Genomic DNA, 24,150 nt, shown 5'->3' on the forward strand with positions numbered 1-24,150 from the left:
GAATGGAACGTCTAATTGCAACTCTGCTCCTGGTGGCTTGGTCGTTCATCTGCGAGAGTCTTTCGCCCTGGTAAGTGTAAAGGGAGCTAAAGAGACTTGGCCTGCCTCACACCCTGATGGCATCACATGTTGGGAGGAGCAAGCGCCGGCAGAAACCAGAACATTCCGTCTTCTGTGAGGATGTTTTGTTTTCCACTTTTTATCGAGTTCTCTGTCCCGCAAGCTTTCTGTGCGCTAGATGCTTACATTCAATTTGTGTGGTTTATGCATGTGTGTGTGCGCACGGGTTGTTGAGGCGGAAGGATAAAGTGGGGAGAGACGAGGTTTAGTGCCCCCTTTCCACCTCCCTCAGGGTGACAGTGAGCAGAGGATAAGCAGGAGATCAAAGCCTTCTGGGCCTGAGTGCTACTAGCCCCCCTCTCCTCCTCTCTTCCTCCCTTCCTCTCTCCCAGCGCGGTCCACTGTGCCACTATCTGCCCAGCATCTCACTAATGTTCACGTAACGGAGATAACAGGTTTCCCAGACAACGGGAGCTCACACACAGAGAGCCATTCTGCCCGTTGGTGCGTCAGCGTCAGAGCCGACTCAGATAGGTCACGGTGTCAACAGCTGCTTTGGCAGCGGTGCCATGGTTCCTCCAGTTGCACGTCACAGCCAGATCCATGTCACAGTGGATCACTTTCCTCTGTTCAAACACATGTTGGTGTAGGGATGAGACGTTCCTATAACGTTGAACTGATAGGTACGCCAATGGGCTTGTGCGCCCATGTACAAGCCGAGCTGTGAGCTGTGAGGAGGAACAAAACGTTAAGTCTCCCAGCGATGTGGCTTCAGTCTAGGTTCTGGGGTTCATACGCATTTATCAGTCAGCTGAATCGAGAGTCACACTCTGCAAGAATAATGAATGGATCAAAGACACGGAAACTGTCTGCTGCAGAGTCTCTCTGAGGCATGAAGATCAGAGGATTAGCGTCTAATTAGAGATTAGATTCGAGGATAGAAGAAGAATAACAGAAGAAAACACGATGTGTTATAAAAAATATGGAAAACTCTCCATCACAGACGAGACAGTTATCATGCACCAGGCCAGGCTTAACCAATGGAGGCTGGAGCCACAGGGCGTTCCACCCCTGGCCCTAGGCACCAGGCTCTGAACCGGCTACTGAGCGCGATGAGAACATGATCCGTCCTCCACAACTGTCCTTCCGTAATCAAAGTGAATCAGTACGTAAGAGCGCAGTACTAGGAAAACGACAATGAATTGTGATATTGAATTCTAATAACGTATCACTGATTGTAATCAGATCGCGCTTGATGAGGAGGATTCGCACAGGGGTGGAACCACACAATGGAACCCTCTTTGTCGTAACAAGGCAAGGTAACCTCTTAAACTCCAACTGTGAGCGCAGGAGGAAAACAATCAATCTTCCCCTTTTTGTTGTTGTTTTGGAATGGATATCTTTATACCTTCCTCATCCCCATAATAGAAGCCTTTGCTTTCGCAGGCTGCTGCCCTCTGTTTCACATGCAGACTAAATGACTTTAACAAACATCTACATGTCAACACTCAGGGTTTGAGCAGAGGCCCTCCTGCCTTCTCCCACCACTCTTAAACTGTCAGTCTCCCTTCTGAGACGCTGAAGGCTGAAAGGCCAAACCTCTCATTCCAGACAGACAACAATGAAGCTGCCTACTGTGTTGAGACCACACACATGAACACACACACATGTGCACACATACTACACACAGTACAGACATACCAAGAGTTTAAGCATTCTTGAGATGATGTGTTTCATGTAGCTTTTCAGACACACTGACACAAATGGACAAGTGTGAGTTGAGCATCGAAGGCATTCTACATTCAGCCAGGTGATGCCGCAGAAGCGAAACATACCTACCACACAGCTGATTAGCAGTAATGTAATGGTTTGATTCAATGCAGACTGTGGTTGATGATTTGCTGGGAGCCCACAGTTCTGCTCTCCCTAGAAACCCTGTCTGCTTTCAGGAAAGGTCTAGATAAGGTTCATGCTTAAGTTGTGGGTATAGCTCCCCCTAGTGCTCTCACAAGCACACTACAGCCAAAGGGTCTGAAAAGAAAAAAAGGGTGGCATATATCTGTGAAATACTCCTTTAAATCATTTGAACTGTGTTTGGGATGTAAAAGGTAGTGTTTGGACCAAAGAGGACATGAAGATAAGACCAAACATGTAATTTTTACTTTTTTATTTACACATGTAACTAGTGTTCATATATGAAAGAGAGGATCTTTTTACATGTTATGTACAGAACCAGTAAGGCATAAGAAAACTGTACAATTGAAAACAAACAGAAACTGAAAAAAGAAACCTAAATTAATCATTTACAGAGATAAAATACAACCAAAGGTTATGAGAGAACTTAAATAATATCCATTGGACCATTTTATTTTGGAAGAAATAAAATAAGCCTTATTTGATGTACATAGCCATAAAATGAAGAAAATTGCATTTACAATTTCTGCCCCCTCCCCTCAGCTCCCCTGCCTAAATATTTAATCAAAGCACTGCACCGTCATAAAGGCAGGATAATACCATCAAAGCATGGCTGACTACCGAAGCCGCTAAACTCAATACGAAGCAGCTCAAACATGTGTTTCTTTTCAAAACACTGAAAACCTCATATGCCCAGCAAGACAGATAACTATTGCACTTTTATATAAAAATATCCTCTCCAGCTCCCATCTCTTCCTCCGATGGGGTGTGTCAAGTTTTCTGCAGCTAGCAGAATTATAAGGGCACACAGATATACTCTTCACATATTCCACAATGCTGTCCCTTGGAGTGTTGCCATGGAGCCCAGTGGGATTGTTGTTTGAGAGGAGCATACAGAATGTACATCATACATGAATACGTAGATACACCACACAAATACGTCTTTAATGAAGGCCCGGGCCTACAATCCCCACACCGGCATCACACAGTCGACGCCAAATGGATCTCAGGTGAGGGACTGGTCAGCCACAAGTTCATATTTACAGATACAAACACTTACGTCATGGAGGAATTTGGCATGACCATCCAGAAATAGAAAAGAAATGGCCTGTAACAGGTGTGTCTTCAGATAGCACTTTAGACCAGGCTGCACTGGAGTCTCAGTGGCTCCAGGAATCCCACTTAAGGCCTGCTCATACGCTGGTGTGTGTGTGCGTGTGTGTCAGCGTGTGTATGTTCAAACAGAGGTAGGGGTGAAAATGCAGGTAGAGTTCACATGTATAGCATAAGCTAACCAAAGGAGTGTTGAGGTAAACCTTGATGCCTAGTGACTGTGTGCTACGCCACTCTATTAACAATGACAATTTCCCCCTTGGGACTGAGGTGTGTGTGATCAGCCGACTTCAGTTTAGCTACCACGGTTCCAACTATGCTCGGACACAAACGGCTCCTAGTGTACAGATGTCAAACGGCAGTACTACCTGCTTCTCATGTATTTAGTGCCTTTCATTGGCAAGCAAACCATCTCTCTACTCCTTTTGTAGCACTTATGAATGTAAATAATTGTTGTTGTTGCTGCCAAACTTAGAGAAACGGCTTTGTGGCTAGTACGAGTCCCTGTTTCCAATGGTGAATCCGAGGACGTTTGAATCACTGTTCACCATTTGGCTAGTGTTAGCCTGATATAGGCTTAGTTTGATAAAGGACTAATTGTATCATAATGCCCAGGTAGCATTAGCTTGATACCAGACCATTGTTAGCTTGTTTCTGGGATATTATTATCCTGGGTGAGTGTTAGCTTAGCACTAGGCTAGCCTTACCTTGGTATTGGGCTACCTCTAGCTTGGGGCTGGCATAGCATTAGCTTAATGGTGGATTAGCACTAGCTTCTCAACGCAGGACTATTGTTCTTGTCCGCCTCCTTATTGCCGTCCTTCATCAACGCAGAGAAGACCTGAGGTAAATAAACATGTAATATAAAATGACAATACGTGTGACGTGCTATCTGAGATCAATTCAAGTCTTCACCGTACGCGTGTGCCTAGGTGTCTCGACGTTTTTATTTCCACTTACCTGGCCCCACCTGCGGTTGCTACTGAGCATGTGCGTGGTGGCCATGCAGGAGAAGAGCGCGTGCGCGGCCATGTCCTCAGGGAGCCTGGTGAGGAACTGGGCCATGTGGATGAAGTCCATCTGCTGCAGGACGTCCTGGTAAAGACGCAGGATTCCCAGGCCTGTCCGGAACAAGCTCTCCTCGCCGTCGCGGCAGAACACGTCCCACACACGGCACGCCACATCTAGCGGCAGAGACTTACTATACAGGGTGAAGATCCTGAATGGGAAGGAGAGCAGGGAACAATGGAAGAAGAAATGGATGAGGGAAGAAAGGGAGGGATGGGGAGAGAAAAATCAACAAAAGAGAGGGAGGGGAATAGGTTTCTAGTATTACAGGCCGTCGTACTAAAAGGATCTGGTGTTGCTAACAAACCGAAGAAACAACCCGGGATCTTATCGTTCACCGCTGAGAAGATGCGGCCTCGCCAAAATAGGTCTTCCTGGGGCGGCCCATAACCGTTCTCCCTGTTCAGAGGAGGAAATGAGGTAACATCATGACTCACCAGTCTATTAGGTAGAGGTCAGGGGTCAGGTTGTTGGTCTGGAAGTGAATGAAGAGGCGGGGCAGGTTTTCCTCGAAGAACACCTCGAAAGCAGCAAAGTATTTCAACATCTGAGGAACACGAGAAAGCGGTCGTGGGATTATTGGCATGTAGGCAATGAATCACATAAGCTTGACGTCTAAAGTGAACTTGTTCATGTATGAACTTGAAATGGAGTAGTTGAGTGTGAGTTTATGAGTGTGTCGACGTGTGTGTGTGCATGTTCATGCATGTGTGTCAGTACCAGGTCATGGTCCACTCTGAAGAATGCCATCTGACAGGGCTTGTTGAGAAGGTTAGCGAAGGTGATGAAGGCATCGGCCTCCTCCAGATTCAGGATCAGCACTGCAGCGATGAAGGACATGCCCTGGACCTGGGACACACAGCCAACACTGATCTTAGACCAGGCCCAAACCTCCACTACACCCACAGTCAGGTGTAAATTAAAACCACTTATTTGTTTAAGTTACGCCCCCTGGGAGTGTTGGATTTGCAAATCTTCAATCAATCTTTTGTTTGCTGTACAGTGAACAGGCTGTGCACAGAAAGAACTTCCTGTATTGGAAAACGTCCTGCAGTTGAGGGTGAATTGGTTTTATACTCACATATCCGATATCTGGTCTGTAGCAGGTATACGCCCCCAGAACACTGTGGAGCAGGTCATGGTATGGCCCACCCTGGGGGAAGGAGAGAGAGAGACAGGAGAGAGGGATGGAGAGAAGGGATGAAGACGTCCATTTCAACACACAAGTCACACAGACGTAGACACAAGTCACACAGACGTAGACACAAGTCACACAGACGTAGACACAAGTCACACAGACTTAGACACAAGTCACACAGACGTAGACACAAGTCACACAGACGTAGACACAAGTCACACAGACGTAGACACAAGTCACACAGACTTAGACACAAGTCACACAGACGTAGACACAAGTCACACAGACGTAGACACAAGTCACACAGACGTAGACACAAAAACACTTTCCAACCTTCTGGAAAATGAAGAGGGACGGGAAGGTTCTGGAGATGTCCAGCTTGATCAGGTCCAGGCTGGACTCTCTGTCTGCCAGAGACGCCCCGCAGTCTGACAACAAACAACAACATTTATGACGGGTCAGCTTGGGGTCAGCTTGGTCAAGGTCTCCCAGACAGAAACGTCCAGACAGCACAGTTGCCCTGGTGACCTACCATCGATCTCGCTCTCGGAGCTCGTCTCACTGTAGCTCCTCCACTTCTCCTTGGCTCTGGACAGGAAGATCTCATACAACTCTGCCCACAGACAACATGGTGCGGTGTTAGAAAATCATTTGAATGGATCTGATGGAGTTCTGCTCTCGTTCTGGTGTTAGCCAGCCTGTAGTACAACACTGTAAGTGTGTGTGTGTGTGTGTGTGCGTGGTCACCTGGTGTGATGTTGAGCTCGTTGCCGATGGCTAGGCTCCAGACCCGCCCTCTGACGCTGGGGGGGAGACCTTGCCACCACAGCTCTCTCACCCTCCTGGTGTTACGCCTGCAAGGGAGCGCGTTAGGGACGGTGTGTGGGGTGACGGGGAGAGGAACAGAGGGAGGGGGAGGGATGAGGGACAGAGAGAGAGAGGAGTGGGGGACAGAGGGACGGAGGGTTGGGTGAGTTGAGCACTTGAGGTGTCTGTATTGTGTGTCTGTGTGTTTGTGAGTGTGTCTCACATGGTCTCCCAGTGAGGCAAGATGTCGTTGTTCCAGATGACCATGGCGCTGGCGATGCTCTCCTCCTGTCTGATCCTCTCCTTCATCTGACGCTTCTTCCTCTGCGCCTCCTTCAGCTCTGACACACCAAGGGAGGGAGTTAGTCCGTATGTGTGTGTGTGTGTGTGTCCGTGTGTGTGTGTTTGAGTGTGTGTGGTGGGTACCTCTTCTCTTGGCTCCTGCCACCATCTCGTCATACTCCTGTCTGTGTCTCTGAGCCTCCTCCTCAGACTTGGCTGGAAGGTTTCTACAAACGGGGACATTCAACAATGCTGCATTATGGGAGGTGTAGTTTAGACCTGTTCAAATTGAATCAAAGCAATGGTGGACAGGGCAAACGGTGCACTCTGGAACGTGTAGTTGGCAGGACTCACGCCGGCCGGTCCTCCAGTATGAGAGCGGTGGTCGAGAGAGGTTCAAACTCCAGGTTCTTCCTCCTCCCTGCAGGCAGGGGGCGTTGCTGGTCCTCCTTCACTGGGAACTCCTGCATGGAAGTCAGAAGTTAAACATGGTCAAATCCAGACCTAACATGATTGGATAGCTTCAAGCGTGAGCCTTCCAACACATCTGTCCCCAGTTTCCTCATAACACATCTGTGAATTCTCCAGGAAGACCTGAGGAGGACCTGAAGGGGGCCTCAGTCTCCAGGCCTAAATGAGGCCCAGCTGACTGGCCTGATGCAGATCACATGGAGCCAGCTCTGTGTTTATCTAACCTGCCCAGGCCAGCCAGCGCTCTCTCACTCTACACGGCAGGGAAGCCTAACAAGCACTCACACAGTGGGTGTGTGTGTGTGTGTGTGTGTGTGGAGTGAGGGGGTGTACACGTGTGTGTTTGTGGGCAATAAAAAGCTTATTCAGTTATCGCGATCAGCTGCGGGCCAACAGGGATCTTTCAACCCCCCTGCAAGTGACTATCCAATCTCTCGTCTTTCAACATGTAGAATATATGTTGTACTGTTAGTAAAGTGCTCAATCATGCTTGTAGGATGCAATGAAAGCACACGCACAGACAGATGGGTGGCAGTCAGGTGACCAGGGATGGGAGAGTGGAAAAGCAGCGTTTTCAGACCTGAGCAGAGAAGTAACTGAGTTAAGGGTTTAGTGTGACAGAAATGACTCGGTTGGACCGAGGACACTAATCAAGCGCACCTCGCGCCTTCTAAACATCTCTGGTCTACGACAAACAGACAAACGGACAGGTATGACGGCGAGAAAGAGAGGAGGTGGAAGAGAAACGTTGCAACCATACCCCTGGAGGAGAGAGACTGGGCTCATCAGCCTCAGCATCGAGAGGCCTGTCGAGGCCGGCCTCCTGACGAACAGACAAACACACAAGCTCTGGTTGGTCAGAAATACTCGGATCCTCTGTGGACCAGGGCACACCATTACCAGCTGAGAGCTAAACACTGCAGGGTGGGGGAGAGAGAGACAGACCAGACAGATGTAGAGATAGGACCGACAGAGAGAGGATGACAGACAGAGAGAGGATGACAGACAGAGAGAGGATGACAGAGAGAGAGAGGATGACAGACAGAGAGAGGATGACAGACAGAGAGAGGATGACAGACAGAGAGAGGATGACAGACAGAGAGAGGATGACAGACAGAGAGAGGATGACAGAGAGAGAGAGGATGACAGAGAGAGAGAGGATGACAGACAGAGAGAGGATGACAGAGAGAGGATGACAGACAGAGAGAGGATGACAGACAGAGAGAGGATGACAGAAAGAGAGGATGACAGACAGAGAGAGGATGACAGACAGAGAGAGGATGACAGAGAGAGAGAGGATGACAGACAGAGAGAGGATGACAGACAGAGAGAGGATGACACAGAGAGAGAGGATGACAGAGAGAGAGAGGATGACAGACAGAGAGAGGATGACAGACAGAGAGAGGATAACAGAGAGAGAGAGGATGACAGACAGAGAGAGGATGACAGACAGAGAGAGGATGACAGAGAGAGAGAGGATGACAGACAGAGAGAGGATGACAGACAGAGAGAGGATGACAGAGAGAGAGAGAGGATGACAGACAGAGAGAGGATGACAGACAGAGAGAGGATGACAGACAGAGAGAGGATGACAGAGAGAGAGAGACAGACAAACCGGCTGACAGAAAGTGGGGCACAATGCTCTGAATGCCTCCTGTCCAGGGCATGGGCCGGCATGCTCTCACACTGAGACACAACAGCTCACTGGTGGGCCTCCATAGCAGGTAGATGGAAGAGCCGGTGAGAGTGTGTGTGAGTATGTGTGTCTATGAGAGTGTGTGTGTGAGTATGAGAGAGAGGCTGTTTAATCGCTGGCAAAGACCAAGCAGCACCACAGCAAGAGGAAGTGAAAGGGGGGAAGGGAGGGGTCCCCACGGGTCCAGCTGGCTCCCCAGCTGCAGACTTCAGGGCTGGTGTGTGTGTGTGTGTGTGTCAGTCAGTAAAACCAACCTGCTGTATGGCCATGGAGTCTTTAGAAGCATCGCTGTCTCGTAATGGGACTTTTCCAAACAACCTCCACCCAGGTGCATTCTGGGATGGGGGCTTGGACTCTTTGGGCTTCCTAGAAAACAGGCTCCTGAAGGAGAGAGACAGAGTGCGGGATGAAAAGAGGAGAGTAAGGGAAGGAGAGAGAGAGATCAACAAGGGGAGTCAACTGGACATACACACGCGCATACACACACACACACACACACACGCACCTCCCTGAGGTTCTCAGGCTTAGATGTGGTAAGTCTTGGGAACCTCAGTGCAGATATGAGAGAAAATATTTGCATTGCTGACTGCTAGGAAAAGCCAATATGTGCTCCTGTGGTTGCTATGCAGGGTAGGAGGGGGAAAGAACATCTTCATGTCTCATATGATCCTGCCCTGAGCCATGGAGGAGCAGCTAAACCCATGGTATGTCATGGAGAGAGGGAGTAAGTCTCTCTTCCAATCCCATCGGACATGTTACTTTATAAGGAAGAGAGTGAGTGAGACCAAGAGGAGGGGAGAATGACAGAGCCAGATAGAGAGCCAGAGAGAACCAGAGAGCCAGAGAGAGCCAGAGAGAGAGCCAGAGAAAGAGCCAGAGAGAGCCAGAGAGAGAGCCAGAGAAAGAGCCAGAGAGAGAGCCAGAGAAAGAGCCAGAGAGCCAGAGAGAGCCAGAGAGAGAGAGCGACAGACAGAGACAGTGAGATGATGTCCTTTGCAGTTGTCAGCTCTTGGCCAGGTCCCCATAGAAGCCATAAATGTGAGAGAACATAACCATTTTCCCCTGAAGCGCCGAGAATAAAAACAAGGTCTGCAAACTCACTCCGTTTCCCAGAGTGACTGAGGTCTAGAACATGTGTTTCCAGCTAGGCTGATTCTGCGGTACACTACCAAATCAGACCCCACAAACCTAGGATATTTGATCAATCAGACACCAAGATCAGTAAGAACTGGTAGGCCCTATGCCTATTAGACACGTCAAATCCAAATGTCTTTCTTTCACTTTAATGGAGGCTGAAGCCAACAGATCAGGATGGGGGGGAACAAAGGGCAGGGAGCCATCTGGAACATGTAGCGAGAGATGTCTACTGACTCTGGATCTGGCAGGACAAAGAACAGTAAGCCATATCTCATTAGTCGGTCTTAACCGTTTGTAAATGTCAAGACACTGAACCATTTGTTGTTGTAGTCTTACAGGACAAGAGAATATCAATATCCTATCCATCAGACAGAGGCATCCTTCCCCTCTCCTCTCCACCTGCCTACCAGATTGAGGAGGACAATGCCATTAGCCTATGGAGGCACAGGCTAATCTAATATCCAGGCTGCATGTCCAAAACAATATACATTCACGCTGCCACCTGTCAAGCCAAGGCAGCAGGTCCATTCTTGTTGCCTTCTAGTCTTTAGTTGGTCTGTGTGTGTCTAGTAAACACCATGCTAGTAGTAGGCTTAGTAGTCAGTGCCAATGGGGAAGTTAGGGAAGGCCAGTAATGAGTATGGCTTAACTTGGTTTCACGCACAAATAAGGGAAGCCAACATAAAGACGTGTGTTTTATAATCATCAAAAGAGTGGAGGCTTCAACTAACTGTCTTACTTTCTTAGTTTGCTTTACCTGGTGAAAAATTCTGCGATGCCAAACTTCTTTGAGATCAGTCTCTGATCCGACGGATTGGACACCATGATGGACTCGTCAGGCAATGTGTCTGGGGCACTTTGACGACGGCTGACTTCATAAGAGTTTCTGGGGTCGATGAAGCCCTCGGCTCCATAAAAGTCCCCGTACTCCGGGCTGAGAGGAGTAGCGTCACAGCTTAATGAAAGCGCAATATTCGGGTTAGTCCTGAGACTGAGAGGCCTGGCTGGCACGCTGCTCTCGCTGAAGTCCTCTCTAGCACTGGACTCAGTGATTTGACTATCGCTGGTGTTGATAGAAAGAGTAGACGGGCACGGGGAATGGATGTTGGCACTTGATTCTATAGAGACATCGGGGTCCAGAGTACTTCCCACTTCCTCTGCGGGCTCGCCTGCAGCTGGGGCAGCTTCCCTTGGGCATTCATGGCTGAGTCCCCCGCTGTTGCTTTCACAAGATGTAGCAGAGGACCGGATGTTTTTGTATTGCAGATGAGATTGGATCATGCCTATGTCGACTGGAACGTCCGTGATATTTTGAGTGGAAGGCGATTCAAAGTCACATGCTGCTGACTTCTTTACTATGTGTAAGCCACCGTTTGCTACTTTTATTTCCTTATCAGTGGTACCATGTCCTTGGCAACGTAGGCTATACGACGTGTGTTTCGGACTAGAATAAGAAACGTCTACGTCTTTGTCATAACTTGTAAGACAGTCCGCTTCCCCGTTGGACATTTTCATGTTGAAAACGTCAGAGCAAGTGCAATTCAGCTCATGTTTGCACAAGGTTGGTGCGAGAGAAGGGACAACTGCCTTTGGGCCGGAACCCTTGTCCAGGTTATCAATATTGAAATTCGGGGTCTCCCCCGCACAATCTTCGTCTTTCTCGGAAACACGATCCAGCGGCAGTAACATTCCGTTCCCTTCTTCTCTGTCGACGAGCCCAGCTGTGTCTCTACAGGAAAGGGTCCCCCCTCTCCCCCCTTCTGCAGCGTTGGAGCCAGACTCCAACCCTACCATTACCTGAACCGATGAGTCAGTAAATCCATTCAGTGTATGCTCGTTGCACAGGTCAGAAATTACACAGCTGTCTTTCAACCGAGTGGGAAGACAGTCTGCAACTAAATCCAAAATCACGGAGTTCCCGGCTCGAATATACTGCGATGGTTCCACGTCACATTCATTGTTTACATTCCTCCCATTGCTGGCAGCATACACATGACCCTTCCCCACTTGACCCTCAGTAGCCGGGCATGCTCGGCTTCTGTTTTCTTCCAATGGGTGAGCCTTTCCTCCTATGTTGTGATCAATCTGCGACGAAACGAACGATTTGCCTGCATCTTCGTTTTCGTTGACATCGACTGTCAGAGCTAGAACCGACTCTCCATATCCTTCTGTTTCCATATCATTCAATCCGCGAAGCTGCTTAGAGCTCCGCACACGAAAACCTGCAGCGATCCCTCTTCGACCGACGGCTGAGCTCCGTGTCCCGGTGGTTCTCCTTGTTCTGTGAATGCGTTGGCATTTTAGTATGAAGCTTTAGGTAACACAGACAGACGCTAGACTACTGTAGTTAAACCAAATCTGCTGTTGGTAAACATAATCTTGACCAAATTCATTAAGTGCGTATAATTTCCTTTTAATCCTTCGTTTTCAGATAGTGTCCACTGTTAGTAGGAGCCATTTTGGAATGCCCGCGATGACGTCATGTCTCTCTCTCGCTTTGCTGAGCCTAAAAGTCTGAAAGGTTGGGCTTGAAGCGACCTCCTCTGGTGAGAAGGCGTAATAGCATGTGAATATGTATGGGATTTGGTACAATCCGTTGCAGCAAAAGCATTTCTCGTGAGTTAACAATGTAATATTATATCACTTAATACACATTTTCTTATCCCTTACACAGAATGCATAGAATAAACTAGTATATACTATTTCTCAAAATTCCCCCCATAAGGCATTGTAGTTCGCTTGGTTCCACAATCAATGGTTTCTTATTTGCTTGACAATGTGTTGCTTCGGTGAATAATATTGTTGGTGGTTTTTACTTACCTTTTCTTTTCTGTTATTTTTCTCAAACAAAAAACATACAATTTGAATTAACTTATGCATATAGGTCCTCGTTAGGTTGAGGCCTAATCACTTCGGCCTATCGTGCCTCTTATCTCATAAAATTGTCTGTTGCCATGGGTCCATATGGTTTAATGTCTGAAATCGTTGAGAATTCTGAAGTGCAGAACCCTAACCCTATCTCCCGGCTTCAAGATGATGTCGTTTATATTCGTCTGGATGTGCGGACCATATGAACAGACGCCCCCAGTTCGACAGACCAGAAGTAGTTCTCACCTGCTCTATGACGCCAATCACGAGAAAGGCGAGAGAATGATCACCTAGCGGCTGGAGTTTTTTGGTGATCTGCAGCGGCCGTGCCAAGACGGATATTGAGGTTGAGAGCATATTGTAACACGAATACATGCTTTAATGTTAATTTGAAGAGGTGCTGCCATCCAAAGGTTGAAAAACAAACAAATGGAAAACTACACTTCAAATAGAACAGAAGTTCTGTCGGAGGGTACTGATGAAGAGAACCCTGGCGACAATGGGGTGCGCGTGCTTATTGGGTGCGTTTTGTTTCTGCTCATTGTATCAACATTGTTGGGGAATACACTTGTATGTGCCGCCGTCGTTAAATTCAGACACCTACGGTCCAAGGTAACAAACTTTTTCGTAATTTCTCTGGCGGTGTCTGATCTGTTCGTTGCAGTCCTAGTGATGCCGTGGGAGGCCATTTCAGAGGTGACCGGGACATGGCTGTTTGGAAGGTTTTGTGGAATCTGGATAGCTTTTGACATAATGTGTTCCACTGCATCTATTCTGAACCTGTGCATTATCAGCGTCGATAGATACTGGGCCATAGCAAGCCCTTTTAAATATGAACGGAAAATGACTCACCGAGTTGCGTTTATCATGATTGGAGTGGCATGGACACTGTCTGTTCTCATTTCCTTCATACCTGTCCAATTGAACTGGCACGTGTCTGAGGAGGACACGTTGGCTGCGAACTTCAGTAACCACTCTGAGAATTGTAAAGCGAATTTGAGCAAGACATATGCTATATCTTCCTCTTTAATCAGTTTCTACATACCAGTGGTTATCATGATTGCCACTTACACGAGAATCTATCGTATTGCGCAAACACAGATACGCAGGATATCGTCATTGGAGAGAGCCGTGGAACAGGCGCAAAATAACCACCACCCAAACGACTGCGCAAACGAAAACTCATTGAAAACGTCTTTTAAAAAGGAAACCAAAGTTTTGAAGACCCTCTCGATTATAATGGGAGTGTTCGTGTTTTGCTGGCTGCCCTTTTTCGTCCTTAACTGCATGGTTCCTTTCTGTGACCCCCCGTGCGTAAGCGAAACCACATTCACTATTTTTGTTTGGTTTGGTTGGGCAAACTCTTCACTCAATCCTGTGATTTATGCATTCAACGCGGATTTCAGAAAAGCTTTTACAACTATTCTGGGCTGTAATAAAATCTGCTCGAGCACAACAGTGGAGACAGTAAACTTTAGCAACGAATTAGTATCCTATCACCATGATACGACGCTTCAGAAAGATGCACACGTTTTGGTGGCTGCACAGCATCCACACGCTGTCTCCAACGCCGGAGAGAACACCAACCCACCGTTCGATAAAGTCTCTCTCATCTCAAACACATCCCTTGATCACAAGAACCTGCTTCTGCCCGCTATTGTCCAGTTTGAGTGTGATGGCGAGATATCACTAGATACCATAACGCCCTTTACCTCGGCTGGGGCTATGGAATGCGACGCACTACTCTGCCAAATCCATGACTAAAATGGCACACTTTAAGTTGTCAGTTATTGAACCATTGTTATACACTCGTGTTAAAGATATTGTCATCGAAATGTTACATGTCTTTAGAGGTTATCACACATGATTATGTGCATAACATTTAGCCCAGTTTTGAAACCTCGGTTCCAACTAGAGCTTATATCTGAATGCCTGAGTCTGCACTGTCATTCTAATTAAGAGAAGTCTTTATCTTTAGGGTGTTTTCTATACCAGGGAAGCATGGAAGGTCAATTTAAGTGTGCTAAAGCTATGCTGCACCGGCGCATTCTCTGAGATTGGAAAGCCTTAGAACACACAAAACAACGGTAACTTTGTGATCTGTAGCTTAATTCATACAAACATTACATTCCTCATACTGGGGATATTTTATATTCAAGCATATAATAACTAAAGATTGTTGTTTTACTGTTTCATCTCTGGACATTCAACAGGCAACTGATGTACAATATTGAGTTGAAATCCAACGAGACTTGTGAATGAAAAAAAATTTAGACCATGAAAATAAATTCTACAGTTTTGGTACTGTTTAATGCAGTAGTTTCTGAAAATAATTTTTCATGGTGGCATAAATGAGGTAAAAAATGAGACATAAATATAGCTGTGGAGTGTGGAAATGAAGAGGATGTCATGGTAAGGTTTTGAGACTTTGTGACATTTCTATGTATTTCTTGTATTTCACATCTGCTTATAAGAACAACAACTTTAACAACCAGCTAGTGTTACCTAAATGACTGTGGTTCTTTCATCTACAAAGGACTTGGGGTTGAAACACCATGTGGAGGAAGCTGAGGACTAAGGCTCTCCTGAGCCCCACTGCAGGTCACACACACAGGTGTGCCCTAGGGACTGAGTCAGACGTGTGCGTCTATGTTTCTGTGTGTGAATAAGAAAGAAAAGACTACGTTCTGGTTAGACTTTCCACAATAACGCACCAGGTGTGGAAATATTTATGTTTATTCCACCGCATGTCATTTTTTGGTGATATTTCTGTCTATTGACATGACATTATTCTCCTCTCACCTCCCCTTCATTTGGCTTGCATCTCAGTGCAGTCGATGAGGTTTCACTGACAGTAATTAGGTCTACCTTCCTGCAGCTTGACATTTAATTATAGATTTAGTGACTAACAAAATTGAATACTGAATCTTTTACTGCAGAGTCAAATTCAGATCCTTATGGGTCTAGACATCTCACAATACGTTGTCAACAATATATGTGAGATGGTACACTTTATCAACAGTTATGGAAATAAAATCCAGCAAATGCACGCTGGAGATTTTAACATTTTAATTTTTAAAGAATTTGACCTGACTTGAAGTAATTACAAGCAAGTTAGCACGCAAAGTCATATTATTTTATAATTGACAGCATAGTAATTTAATAGACTATAACATGACTTCATTTCTTTTTCACGCGGACTTAAACAAAATCTTTGAAAAAATATGTTTTAATATGCCATAAATAAAGATTAAGCCCAATCAAATAATATGTAGACGGAACACTATGAACAAAGTGCAAACTATGGTAACCACCTTCCTCTGTCTTCGAAGTCGCCTACGCAAACGTTCTTCAAAACCTTGTAAGCCTTTTCTCTGTGATATCAGCTGCTTAGCATCACAAAATTATGTGAGGTAAACTATAGTGTAGGCTACTAGTGTCGCCTATATAAACTATATAACCACTCATATGTGGTCCAAATAAACCACCACACAACTAAACCAATGCACAAATAAGGTTTTTCCAGCTGCCAGCCTTACACCTCATACAGCATTGCAACAGCACAATCTTTTACAATTAGATTTGGAAAGAAAATGTGTGTATGCATTCACTATAGTTACAAGCCACACAGAAAGAGACAAACAAAAGCAGCTAAACTTTACATCACTGATGCTATTTTAGTAACCACTAAGACATTCATGTAACTATGATACCAGATGTCAATATGTTGTACATGCATACAAATGAGCTGTTTAATAAGCCTCTGATTGATCGAATCAAGTGATTGTTATACATTTTTAAATGTCACATCCCTCCATCTCTCTGTTGTAGATGTATTTATTTGCAAAAAGAGAAAAACTGAAACCGTATGTATAGATAGTAAATCAATATTGCCAGAAATGCTATACAAATAGCAACAAAACGAATTTATGTTACAATGGCAATAAAGTAAACGACATTGTGTAACCAACACTGTATGTGTGATGTCCCTGTTACTGTGAAGGTAAGTCTACAGAGTCTCCAAACTGCTGCAGAATGACAGCGCAGAATTATAACACATCTCGAAGGCCAGTCAAGATGTGAAAGAAGCAAATTGGCATTGATCGAAACGTTCTGCAAAAGTAACACTTGGCCTTGCTGCTGTTATTGATCGAGCTCCTTGGTGAATGAAGAGCTGCCATGTTACTATACTGTCTCTGGTTTAGAAGTGTTTTCTATCTGACAGTGTAATCAACCACACGTAAAATTATTGTGTGGTTGTGTCATTGTATGTGTGCACGCACGCACACACACACACACACACACACACACACACACACACACACACCTACACACACACACACACACACACACACACACACACACACATACACGCACAAGGGAGGGTGGAGATGGGTCCCTTAGCAGCAGAGATGGCTTGCTACTCGAGCAGCCTATTTGCTGGAACTGTACAGCTTTAACACCAGTGGTGATAAAGAAGTGTGCTAACTCTCTACATGAGGAGTATTTTGTACATTGTTAATAGTTTCTTCCTTGCCCACATCACAAGGGGATATGGACAAACCTAATAACAGCTCTGATCACCTGGAAAGTACTGCTGCCCTCCACTCACTGGTGTGGAGTGCATGATTGATGGATGGTAATGTCACTGGTGTCACCTCTAACGAGTATCTTGTGACCCAGGAGGAAGACAAGTCTAACTTACTATGCTAATTTGACATTTCCGTCACATGACACCCCGCAGAAACAATTGCACAGTAACTCATTAGCCAATAATTGGTTTGCCTGTTTCTATAGCAATGAAGAATCTGTAGTTAAGAAAACCACATGTACTAAAAAGGGAGTGAGACTAGGATAAACCTGTCTTTAACCTGAAATTTATATTTGAAACAAACTCCAGTAAAACCACTCAAGAAATGTCAGCTGTTACAAACCAAACAATTATAACAACCAACATGGAGAGGCCTTATTCAAAGATTTGAATTAAACTAATAAAAGAGGACTAGAGTTGCTTTTATGTATTTTTCATAACATCTGATGATAGAATGTTTCTTTTCTCCTGTATGTGTGGGACAGCTAAAAACTACAATCAAAGGTTGTGAGACAGGTACTGTACTCCCTCATAGCACAGTTGCTGGAATATAACCCATTTGGTACAACATCTAGAACATACTAGTGGTGGAAAATTGTTTTGGAGGTCTGAATGACACGGACGATGAATTATTCAGTCTGCAGCTTCTGAGTAAAGTTGAGGGCCGGTCTAGTGAGATTCTAAAGGTCCATCTTCAAGGCTGCCTCACAAAAGGGAAACATTTGTTGTCCTCTGAGCAATGCAGTCATGTTTATATTTTCAGTTTAGATTACAGACAGACAGAAAACAGATGCAGAATCGTCCACACCTCCCATACACACACACACATATGCAGACACACACACACATATACAGACACACAAACACAGAAACTCACTGAGATCTTTCAAGTGGATGAGTAGAATGTTGCCACTCTGTAGAGTAGACTATGAGCTAAGTGTAAATTGACAGCACTGCCAGGATATCTGGAAGAACAGTCCCTTGCGCCCAACATCACCACCCTCCCCCCTACGCACACACTCCCTTCTATCCCCTCACACACAATTCAATGAACAGCTGATTACAAGAAGTCGCCATGGAAACTTGTTCTAAGGGTGAGGATTATCGTTATATTTACATATGGTAGATTGTAACTTTGTCCCTCGTCTGAATCTTCACAATTAAATTGGCTGTGTCATTATGGTCTGAGGGGGGATGGCAGGGCACCACAATCACCGTGGTAATCACCGTCGATGGCGGCTTCACCACAGCCTGCAGCAAGTCACTGATTGCGAACGTCTCTTAACAGCAATTGAAGTAGAGATTGGTCTCTTCTTTGACCCCCTCCTGTATCACTGAGGACTCTGTTGTCAGTGTTGTCACACATGAACACACAAAGACACACACACTCATGAACACACAAACAGACAGACACACACACAACATACACGTTTACCAACAGAAAATGCCTGTGCTTAGTGGGGAGACTGAAAGCGTTCTTTTTTAAATGTATCATAGTAAATGAAACTGACACCTAACCCTACACAGAACACATCATAACATTGGGTTAGCAATCACTTTATGATCTTTTATTATGTTTTACAGGTGTCATAAACGTGTGTTTACATGGTTGTGCTAATGCCTCACGGTTGGCTGGTGTCAGTACTTGTACTAGACCAGCTGGTGGCGCTAGTGATTCAGCAGCCCATTAGAGCCCATTCAAACAGTACCACCACAGAGACAGAATGACTGGACAGAAAGACACGGTCACATCCTGAGCTTGAGTAAGGTCCTGTGCCGCATGCCAAGGCCGTAGCCATGGAGTCAACATTGGGGGGGACCAATTACATTTTTTATGATAATTTCGGATAGCGTGCGTGGTTTCCTGTCGTAGCGTTAGCGTAGCACATTTATATTTTTATATCAATATATTGGCCAGATTTGAATATTTTGGGAGGGGGATGTCCCCCCCCCCCCAATAATTACAGCCTTGCCGCATGCACACTGTTACGTCTCCCACTCCTACCTGTAGGGTGTGTGTGTCGTTGCCTGTATGTCTTGTCTCTGTGTGTCTTCCTGGTTTTCTAGGTGTTCCTGAGACGGTGATGACATCAGTGTGTGCGCCCGGATGTCAATGTCCCGGAACTGTATCTAATCAAGCCAACAGCCCAGGTACAGTCTGTGATTTATCCTGTAAACCACCTGCATGACATATCAAAGCCTTTGCTTTGTGGTTTAAAGGGACATGCAAAAAAGATAAATGCACACAGACATATTTTGAAGCGAACACATTTGCAAACTCTCATTCTAAGTTTTTGCCAACAAGAAGAGGAGAGAGTGGAGGAATGGGAAGGAGAGGAGAAGGGAGAGGAGCGAGGAGAAGAGAAAAAGAAAGCAGACCACCAAAGGTCTGGGTTGGCATGGATCTTTCCACTGGCATCCCAGTGGAACATATTGTCACTTTTACTGTGAGCCTCCAAGCCCATGGCCCGGCCGTGCCAAGCCCCTCCAGCACCACTGACTTCTTTTTCTTCAGGTTCGTCTGATCTGGGACACACAGCTGAATGGAGAATGCAAGCCCAAAACATGAAGAGAAATCTAGGTCATACCCCCCGCAAGCCTGCTCTTCATTGTCAATAAGGAAAGGATATTACATATTGTACATTGATTTAGCTTAAATTTGTAGCTAAATCAGATATTGTGTAATATTATGTATCATTTTATATTACAGACAGCTTGTTTGATATTGCCAAGCTGTATTTGACAACAGACATTATGACAGCAGTGCTGTCGTAATAGTTCAAGCAATTGGACTGTGGTCTTGGTGTTGCGAGAAACCTTGGCAAGAGTGTCCATTGTGCTGTTAGCTGTGAGAGGGCATTTGGTAGGGGGGTGTGAAATCACCCCCCCCCCCCCCACCCGCACCCCCCCCCCCCCCACACACACACCCGCACACACACACAGATAAAACTGGGGGTTGTGAGGGGGAGGGGCCCTGTTTCGAGGACGTCTGGGTAGTCTCATTTATGCCCTGGGCGCCCCCCTACCCTCCTTCCCCTCTACTCTACCCCCTTCCAGTCCTCCTTTATCCCTCTCTTTACCCCTCTTTTATGCAAGCGTCCCTGGCCCCTTCACTCTCAAACCGCTGCAGACTCTTGGACCTTCGCATGGTAAGAGCAACGTTTGGACAATAACAAAACCTTTTCAGACTAGAGAACTAAACACGAGCAAAGAACTGCATGGAATGTTTGTGATTACATGTATGTCAGAGAGAGGGTGTGCTTGCCCTTCCATTGCTTAACTTATTAATGAGGTGTAGTCATTATAGAAGGAGCAGGAACGGCTGTTTGTTTTGGTGCGTGTCTTTGTTTTCTGAATCAAACTCCCATACGCATTCAGACCATGTAGGAAGATACGCACTTGAGAAAGGGAAGATCAGAAGCATACTGGATGCTTGATTGCCTCACATTGTGAGAAATACGTGGGAAAAAAAAATGTGGACATTAATTTTTAAATTAATTTGGACAAAATTTGGATTAATCTAGAAACAGATGCACTGACACAAAAAGCCTTAATGTTGTCTATGTGTATGTTAAAACTAATTCATATTTAAGTGTGCTGAGTTTGGAGTGCAAATTACTATGCAGTAAGAATTAGTAGCAAGGCAACATTAGAAGGTAATTGTCTGTTTAAGAAGCATTAGGAAATATGATAACAATGGATGGTGTGTGTATTGCTTTCACACTTTTCACGCTTGTTTCTACTTTTCATGTCTCCCCCTTCTCCTTATCTTGTCTCCAGACAAGTCCTTTGATAACAGCTTGTCCAGATTTGACTCCTCTCCGGTCACTTTGCAAGTGTTCGGCTGCACTCAGATAAAGTGCCCATTCAAGCGGCAGTAATCTCCTGCTCTGACCCAAACATGAGCCCCCCGTGGACCCTGACCCTCTTCCTGCTCTGCCTCCCTGCCCTACCCGGCTCCCAGGCCAAACGCCAGAGCTCAGAGCCCAGTCCAACATCAGCAGCCGTGGCCAAACCACCCAGGAACAAGTCTGTCCCCGGGTCCGGAGAGCTCTCCACCAAGGACGGCCACCGTTGCACCTGGGAGACCTCCGGAGAGGGCGTGGTTTCCCTCCTCATCCGCTGTAGCTTCAGCCCTCCGGGAGAGGGACAGGAGGAGGAGTCATACTGGTGCCGCTACGCAGGCCAGCCAGACCTCTGTCCCGCCTACGGTGCCAAGTCCAGCCAGTACTGGAAGCAGCTGGTGGGCAAACTGAAAAAGAGGAGGAGAGCATGCGACGGAGAGAAGGTCCTGAAGACTCGCACCTGCAAGAAGGCTCCTGCAGAGGCACACATGAAGCTGGCCCAGCGCAGCGGAGAGGAGGAGACCAGGAAGGGTGGAGGAGGGAAAAAGAAGAGTTTGGAGACCCAGGCTCCTGAGGTGATGATGGAGAAGAAAAAGGAAGAGAAGAAAGAAGAGAAGGAAGAGAAGGGGGAGGATAAGAAGGAAGACATGGACCTGGCAGGATTCCCGCTGGAGAGAGAAGAGGGAGAGGTGAACGACATGGATCCTGTGGAGGACTACTGTGCTGAGGGCTGGCATTCCGTCTGCTCCTTCTTTGTCAGGTTCTTCGAGGGCTGAAAGGACATTCCGACAAACTCTTTCCTGTGTCCCAATTCTCCATCTTTCTCCCTGAAGAGGGCACTCATGCAGTCCCCCACTATCACGGATGGAAAAGCAAAAGATTAGTGTCGATGGAGAACATGTTCACACCTACTAAAGGGAGTGCAATGAGGCAAACTACATGAAAGCTAGGGTTGAGAATTAGCTCTTTTAGTATAACCATAACACTAATGTACTGTCCCCAGGCACCGTTTAAGTTTCAAACTAAATTCAATCATTATCAGTCAAGTTACTTACATTGATAGAACAGTAATCTGTAGTCTAGAGGCATTATCTGATTTGGAGAGGTTGTGTTGTGGAGGATGGTGATGCTGAAAGTTAGAGTTTGGGGATAGTTTAGTGGTTTATTAATGATTCCGTTGTGAAACTAATATTGTTATCTCATTCTCTACAGAGGATATTTGCTGTTTGATAAACTTACAGCAAACGTTGATAAAGTTAGTGAGGCCTACCTGTGAATATGTTTAAAACTACTGACAAAATGATCTGAAGTCAAAAGCAAATGATAAGACTACGGTTATTAGCTAAGAACCTACATTATTACCATATTCCTACATCAATATAATAATACATAAACCCACCTGGTTAAATATGTGACTCGACTGTATTATCTTCTTTGGGTTAATGTATTTAAACTGAAAATAAAACGTTTCCAGTAATCATATGTACACAACATGGAGCCGTCATTCATTTGTGATTCTGTTAGCCTGGTGAGTGATGCAGAGGACAATTCAAACCAGAAGAGAAAGGGATTCTGTCCAATACTCTCATGTACACCTTGACCTCTGATTATAACTTTCGTTCTCCAGGTATTTTCTTCCAGTTCAGCACATGCTTTTCACAATTTCACCATTAATTTAATCTGGAAAGGGGTTTTATAAAGATAAATATACACCAAACCCCCACCCACACAGGCCCACGTGAAGAGATCAATGCTGTGAGTTTACTGACTTGAAGGTTGTGAATGCTGTTCTCAATTTCTTTCATACCCACGAAAATGTTCTGTCCTCTCCTATTGCCCTCCTTCCTTAACTAGTGTCATAGAATTTGGGCTATTATGTGATGGTCAAAGACAACTTATCATCGAAATGATCAAATGCCATCAACATTTGCAGTACTTCTATTGTGTACTGTCACAGTAAGATACAAGTTAGAGTTGAGGTACTCAGTCATAATCAGGGTTCAAGAGAGCGAAGGCACCGTTTGTTCGTCAGACAGACTGAAATCAGTCTCAATGTGCTGATCCCAAAGACATGCCACGCCCCCTGCCACGCCCCTCAGCTCTCTGGAATGCTCATTAACATGAAAGAGGGATCTATCATCGGGTTACAGAAAGAGGGTGGGAGGGAGAAAGGTTGACAGAGAAGGAGAGAAAGGGAGAGAGAGAGGAAGGAGAAGGAGAGAGAGAGAGAGAGAGAGAGAGAGAGAGAGAGAGAGAGAGAGAGAGAGAGAGATGAAAGAGAGCGAGACAAAGGGAGAGACAGGGAGGAGAAAGAGAGAGAGAGACAGAGAGAGAGAGAGAGAGAGAGAGAGAGAGAGAGAAGGAGAAAGAGAGTGTGAGCAGGAGGGAGATAGAAAGATGGGAATCTCAACTCAGTCCAGTCTCAAGTGTCCAGTCTGTAATGATCTCATCTTACAGCACTTCGTCGCAACATATTGTCCTTCTCCGTGGTTTCCTCCCAGACGGTTGATAGAATCCCACCCTAGCCCCATCTCTGTTTCCAGGAGTTAGATTTCGGTATGTTTCTCCCATGGCATCATCATATACTGTTCACAGGGATGGCTGGGAAACGATGTGAGAGTTGCAGCCCTCTGCGTCTGGACACCATGCTAATGAGCCCTCTCTATACATCTCCCTGCTGTTTATCTGTTTCATGCCTCCCATTGCCCAGAACCCTCTGCTCTCCCTTCTTCTTTCTACCTCACAACCCCCCTCCTTCTCTCTCTGCTCCTCTCCCCTCCTTCTCTCTCTGCTCCTCTCCCCTCCTTCTCTCTCTGCTCCTCTCCCCTCTGACCTCCCGCTGCTCCTCTCATCCCCTTCCTGTTCTATCCTTGCCGCTTTAAGCCTTTCTCCTCCTTTATTTGCTTTTCTTCAATTTCACCCCTTCTGTGCCCACCTACTCTTTTTCCCCATCTCTCCTCACCCCGTCTCCCTCTTCCACAGAATTCATGGGGTGTCCACTTGGCCGCCCTACAGCCCTCCTTCACCGAGTCTCTCGAAACAGGCAATCTGCCACACACGTACACACACAAACACACATACACGTATACATGTACCCAAATAAACACACACACGTTACACACACACACACACACGCACACACACCCACACTCTCTCTCTT

General features: G+C 46.0%; 3 protein-coding genes across 4 annotated transcripts; 2 read left to right on the forward strand and 1 right to left on the reverse strand.

The window, feature by feature from the left end:
• Positions 1-2,212: 2,212 nt before the first annotated feature.
• Positions 2,213-12,174, reverse strand: tbc1d12a (TBC1 domain family, member 12a). 2 transcript variants are annotated; one of them, XM_047029382.1, is made up of 14 exons: positions 10,444-12,174; positions 8,804-8,930; positions 7,614-7,676; positions 6,737-6,846; positions 6,527-6,609; positions 6,324-6,441; positions 6,041-6,147; positions 5,826-5,906; positions 5,627-5,721; positions 5,237-5,308; positions 4,876-5,004; positions 4,593-4,702; positions 4,048-4,306; positions 2,213-3,928 (listed from the first exon to the last, which is right to left on the reverse strand). In XM_047029382.1, the coding sequence occupies exons 1-14, from the start codon at positions 11,862-11,864 to the stop codon at positions 3,857-3,859; spliced, it is 2,847 nt and encodes a 948-aa protein (XP_046885338.1). In that variant the 5' UTR covers positions 11,865-12,174; the 3' UTR covers positions 2,213-3,856. The 2 variants fall into 2 exon arrangements, with proteins under 2 accessions (XP_046885338.1, XP_046885339.1); XM_047029383.1 differs by lacking the exon at positions 7,614-7,676.
• A 709-nt stretch (positions 12,175-12,883) lies between these two features.
• LOC124473954 (D(1C) dopamine receptor) lies at positions 12,884-14,318 on the forward strand. The gene has a single exon (XM_047029728.1). It carries the CDS (start codon positions 12,984-12,986, stop codon positions 14,316-14,318), a length of 1,335 nt encoding a protein of 444 aa, XP_046885684.1. The 5' UTR covers positions 12,884-12,983.
• A 5,803-nt stretch (positions 14,319-20,121) lies between these two features.
• Positions 20,122-22,473, forward strand: fgfbp3 (fibroblast growth factor binding protein 3). The gene is made up of 2 exons (XM_047029543.1): positions 20,122-20,294; positions 20,926-22,473. Exon 2 carries the CDS (start codon positions 21,047-21,049, stop codon positions 21,764-21,766), a length of 720 nt encoding a protein of 239 aa, XP_046885499.1. The 5' UTR covers positions 20,122-20,294; positions 20,926-21,046; the 3' UTR covers positions 21,767-22,473.
• Positions 22,474-24,150: the final 1,677 nt, after the last annotated feature.

The sequence above is a fragment of the Hypomesus transpacificus genome, chromosome 11 (assembly GCF_021917145.1).
Source record: "Hypomesus transpacificus isolate Combined female chromosome 11, fHypTra1, whole genome shotgun sequence".
Taxonomy (NCBI): Eukaryota; Metazoa; Chordata; class Actinopteri; order Osmeriformes; family Osmeridae; genus Hypomesus; species Hypomesus transpacificus.

What these genes read in the sequence shown, in the direction of transcription:
- tbc1d12a (XM_047029382.1), bottom strand. Translation starts at nt 11,864, where the DNA reads ATGGAAACAGAAGGATATGGAGAGTCGGTTCTAGCTCTGACAGTCGAT. An exon ending in TTGCCTCACTGGGAGACCAT is followed by an intron (nt 6,148 to 6,323) that starts GTGAGACACACT and finishes GCTCCCTTGCAG; the next exon opens with GCGTAACACCAGGAGGGTGA. An exon ending in CCCTCTTCATTTTCCAGAAG is followed by an intron (nt 5,309 to 5,626) that starts GTTGGAAAGTGT and finishes TCCTTCCCCCAG; the next exon opens with GGTGGGCCATACCATGACCT.
- LOC124473954 (XM_047029728.1), top strand. Translation starts at nt 12,984, where the DNA reads ATGGAAAACTACACTTCAAATAGAACAGAAGTTCTGTCGGAGGGTACT.
- fgfbp3 (XM_047029543.1), top strand. Translation starts at nt 21,047, where the DNA reads ATGAGCCCCCCGTGGACCCTGACCCTCTTCCTGCTCTGCCTCCCTGCC.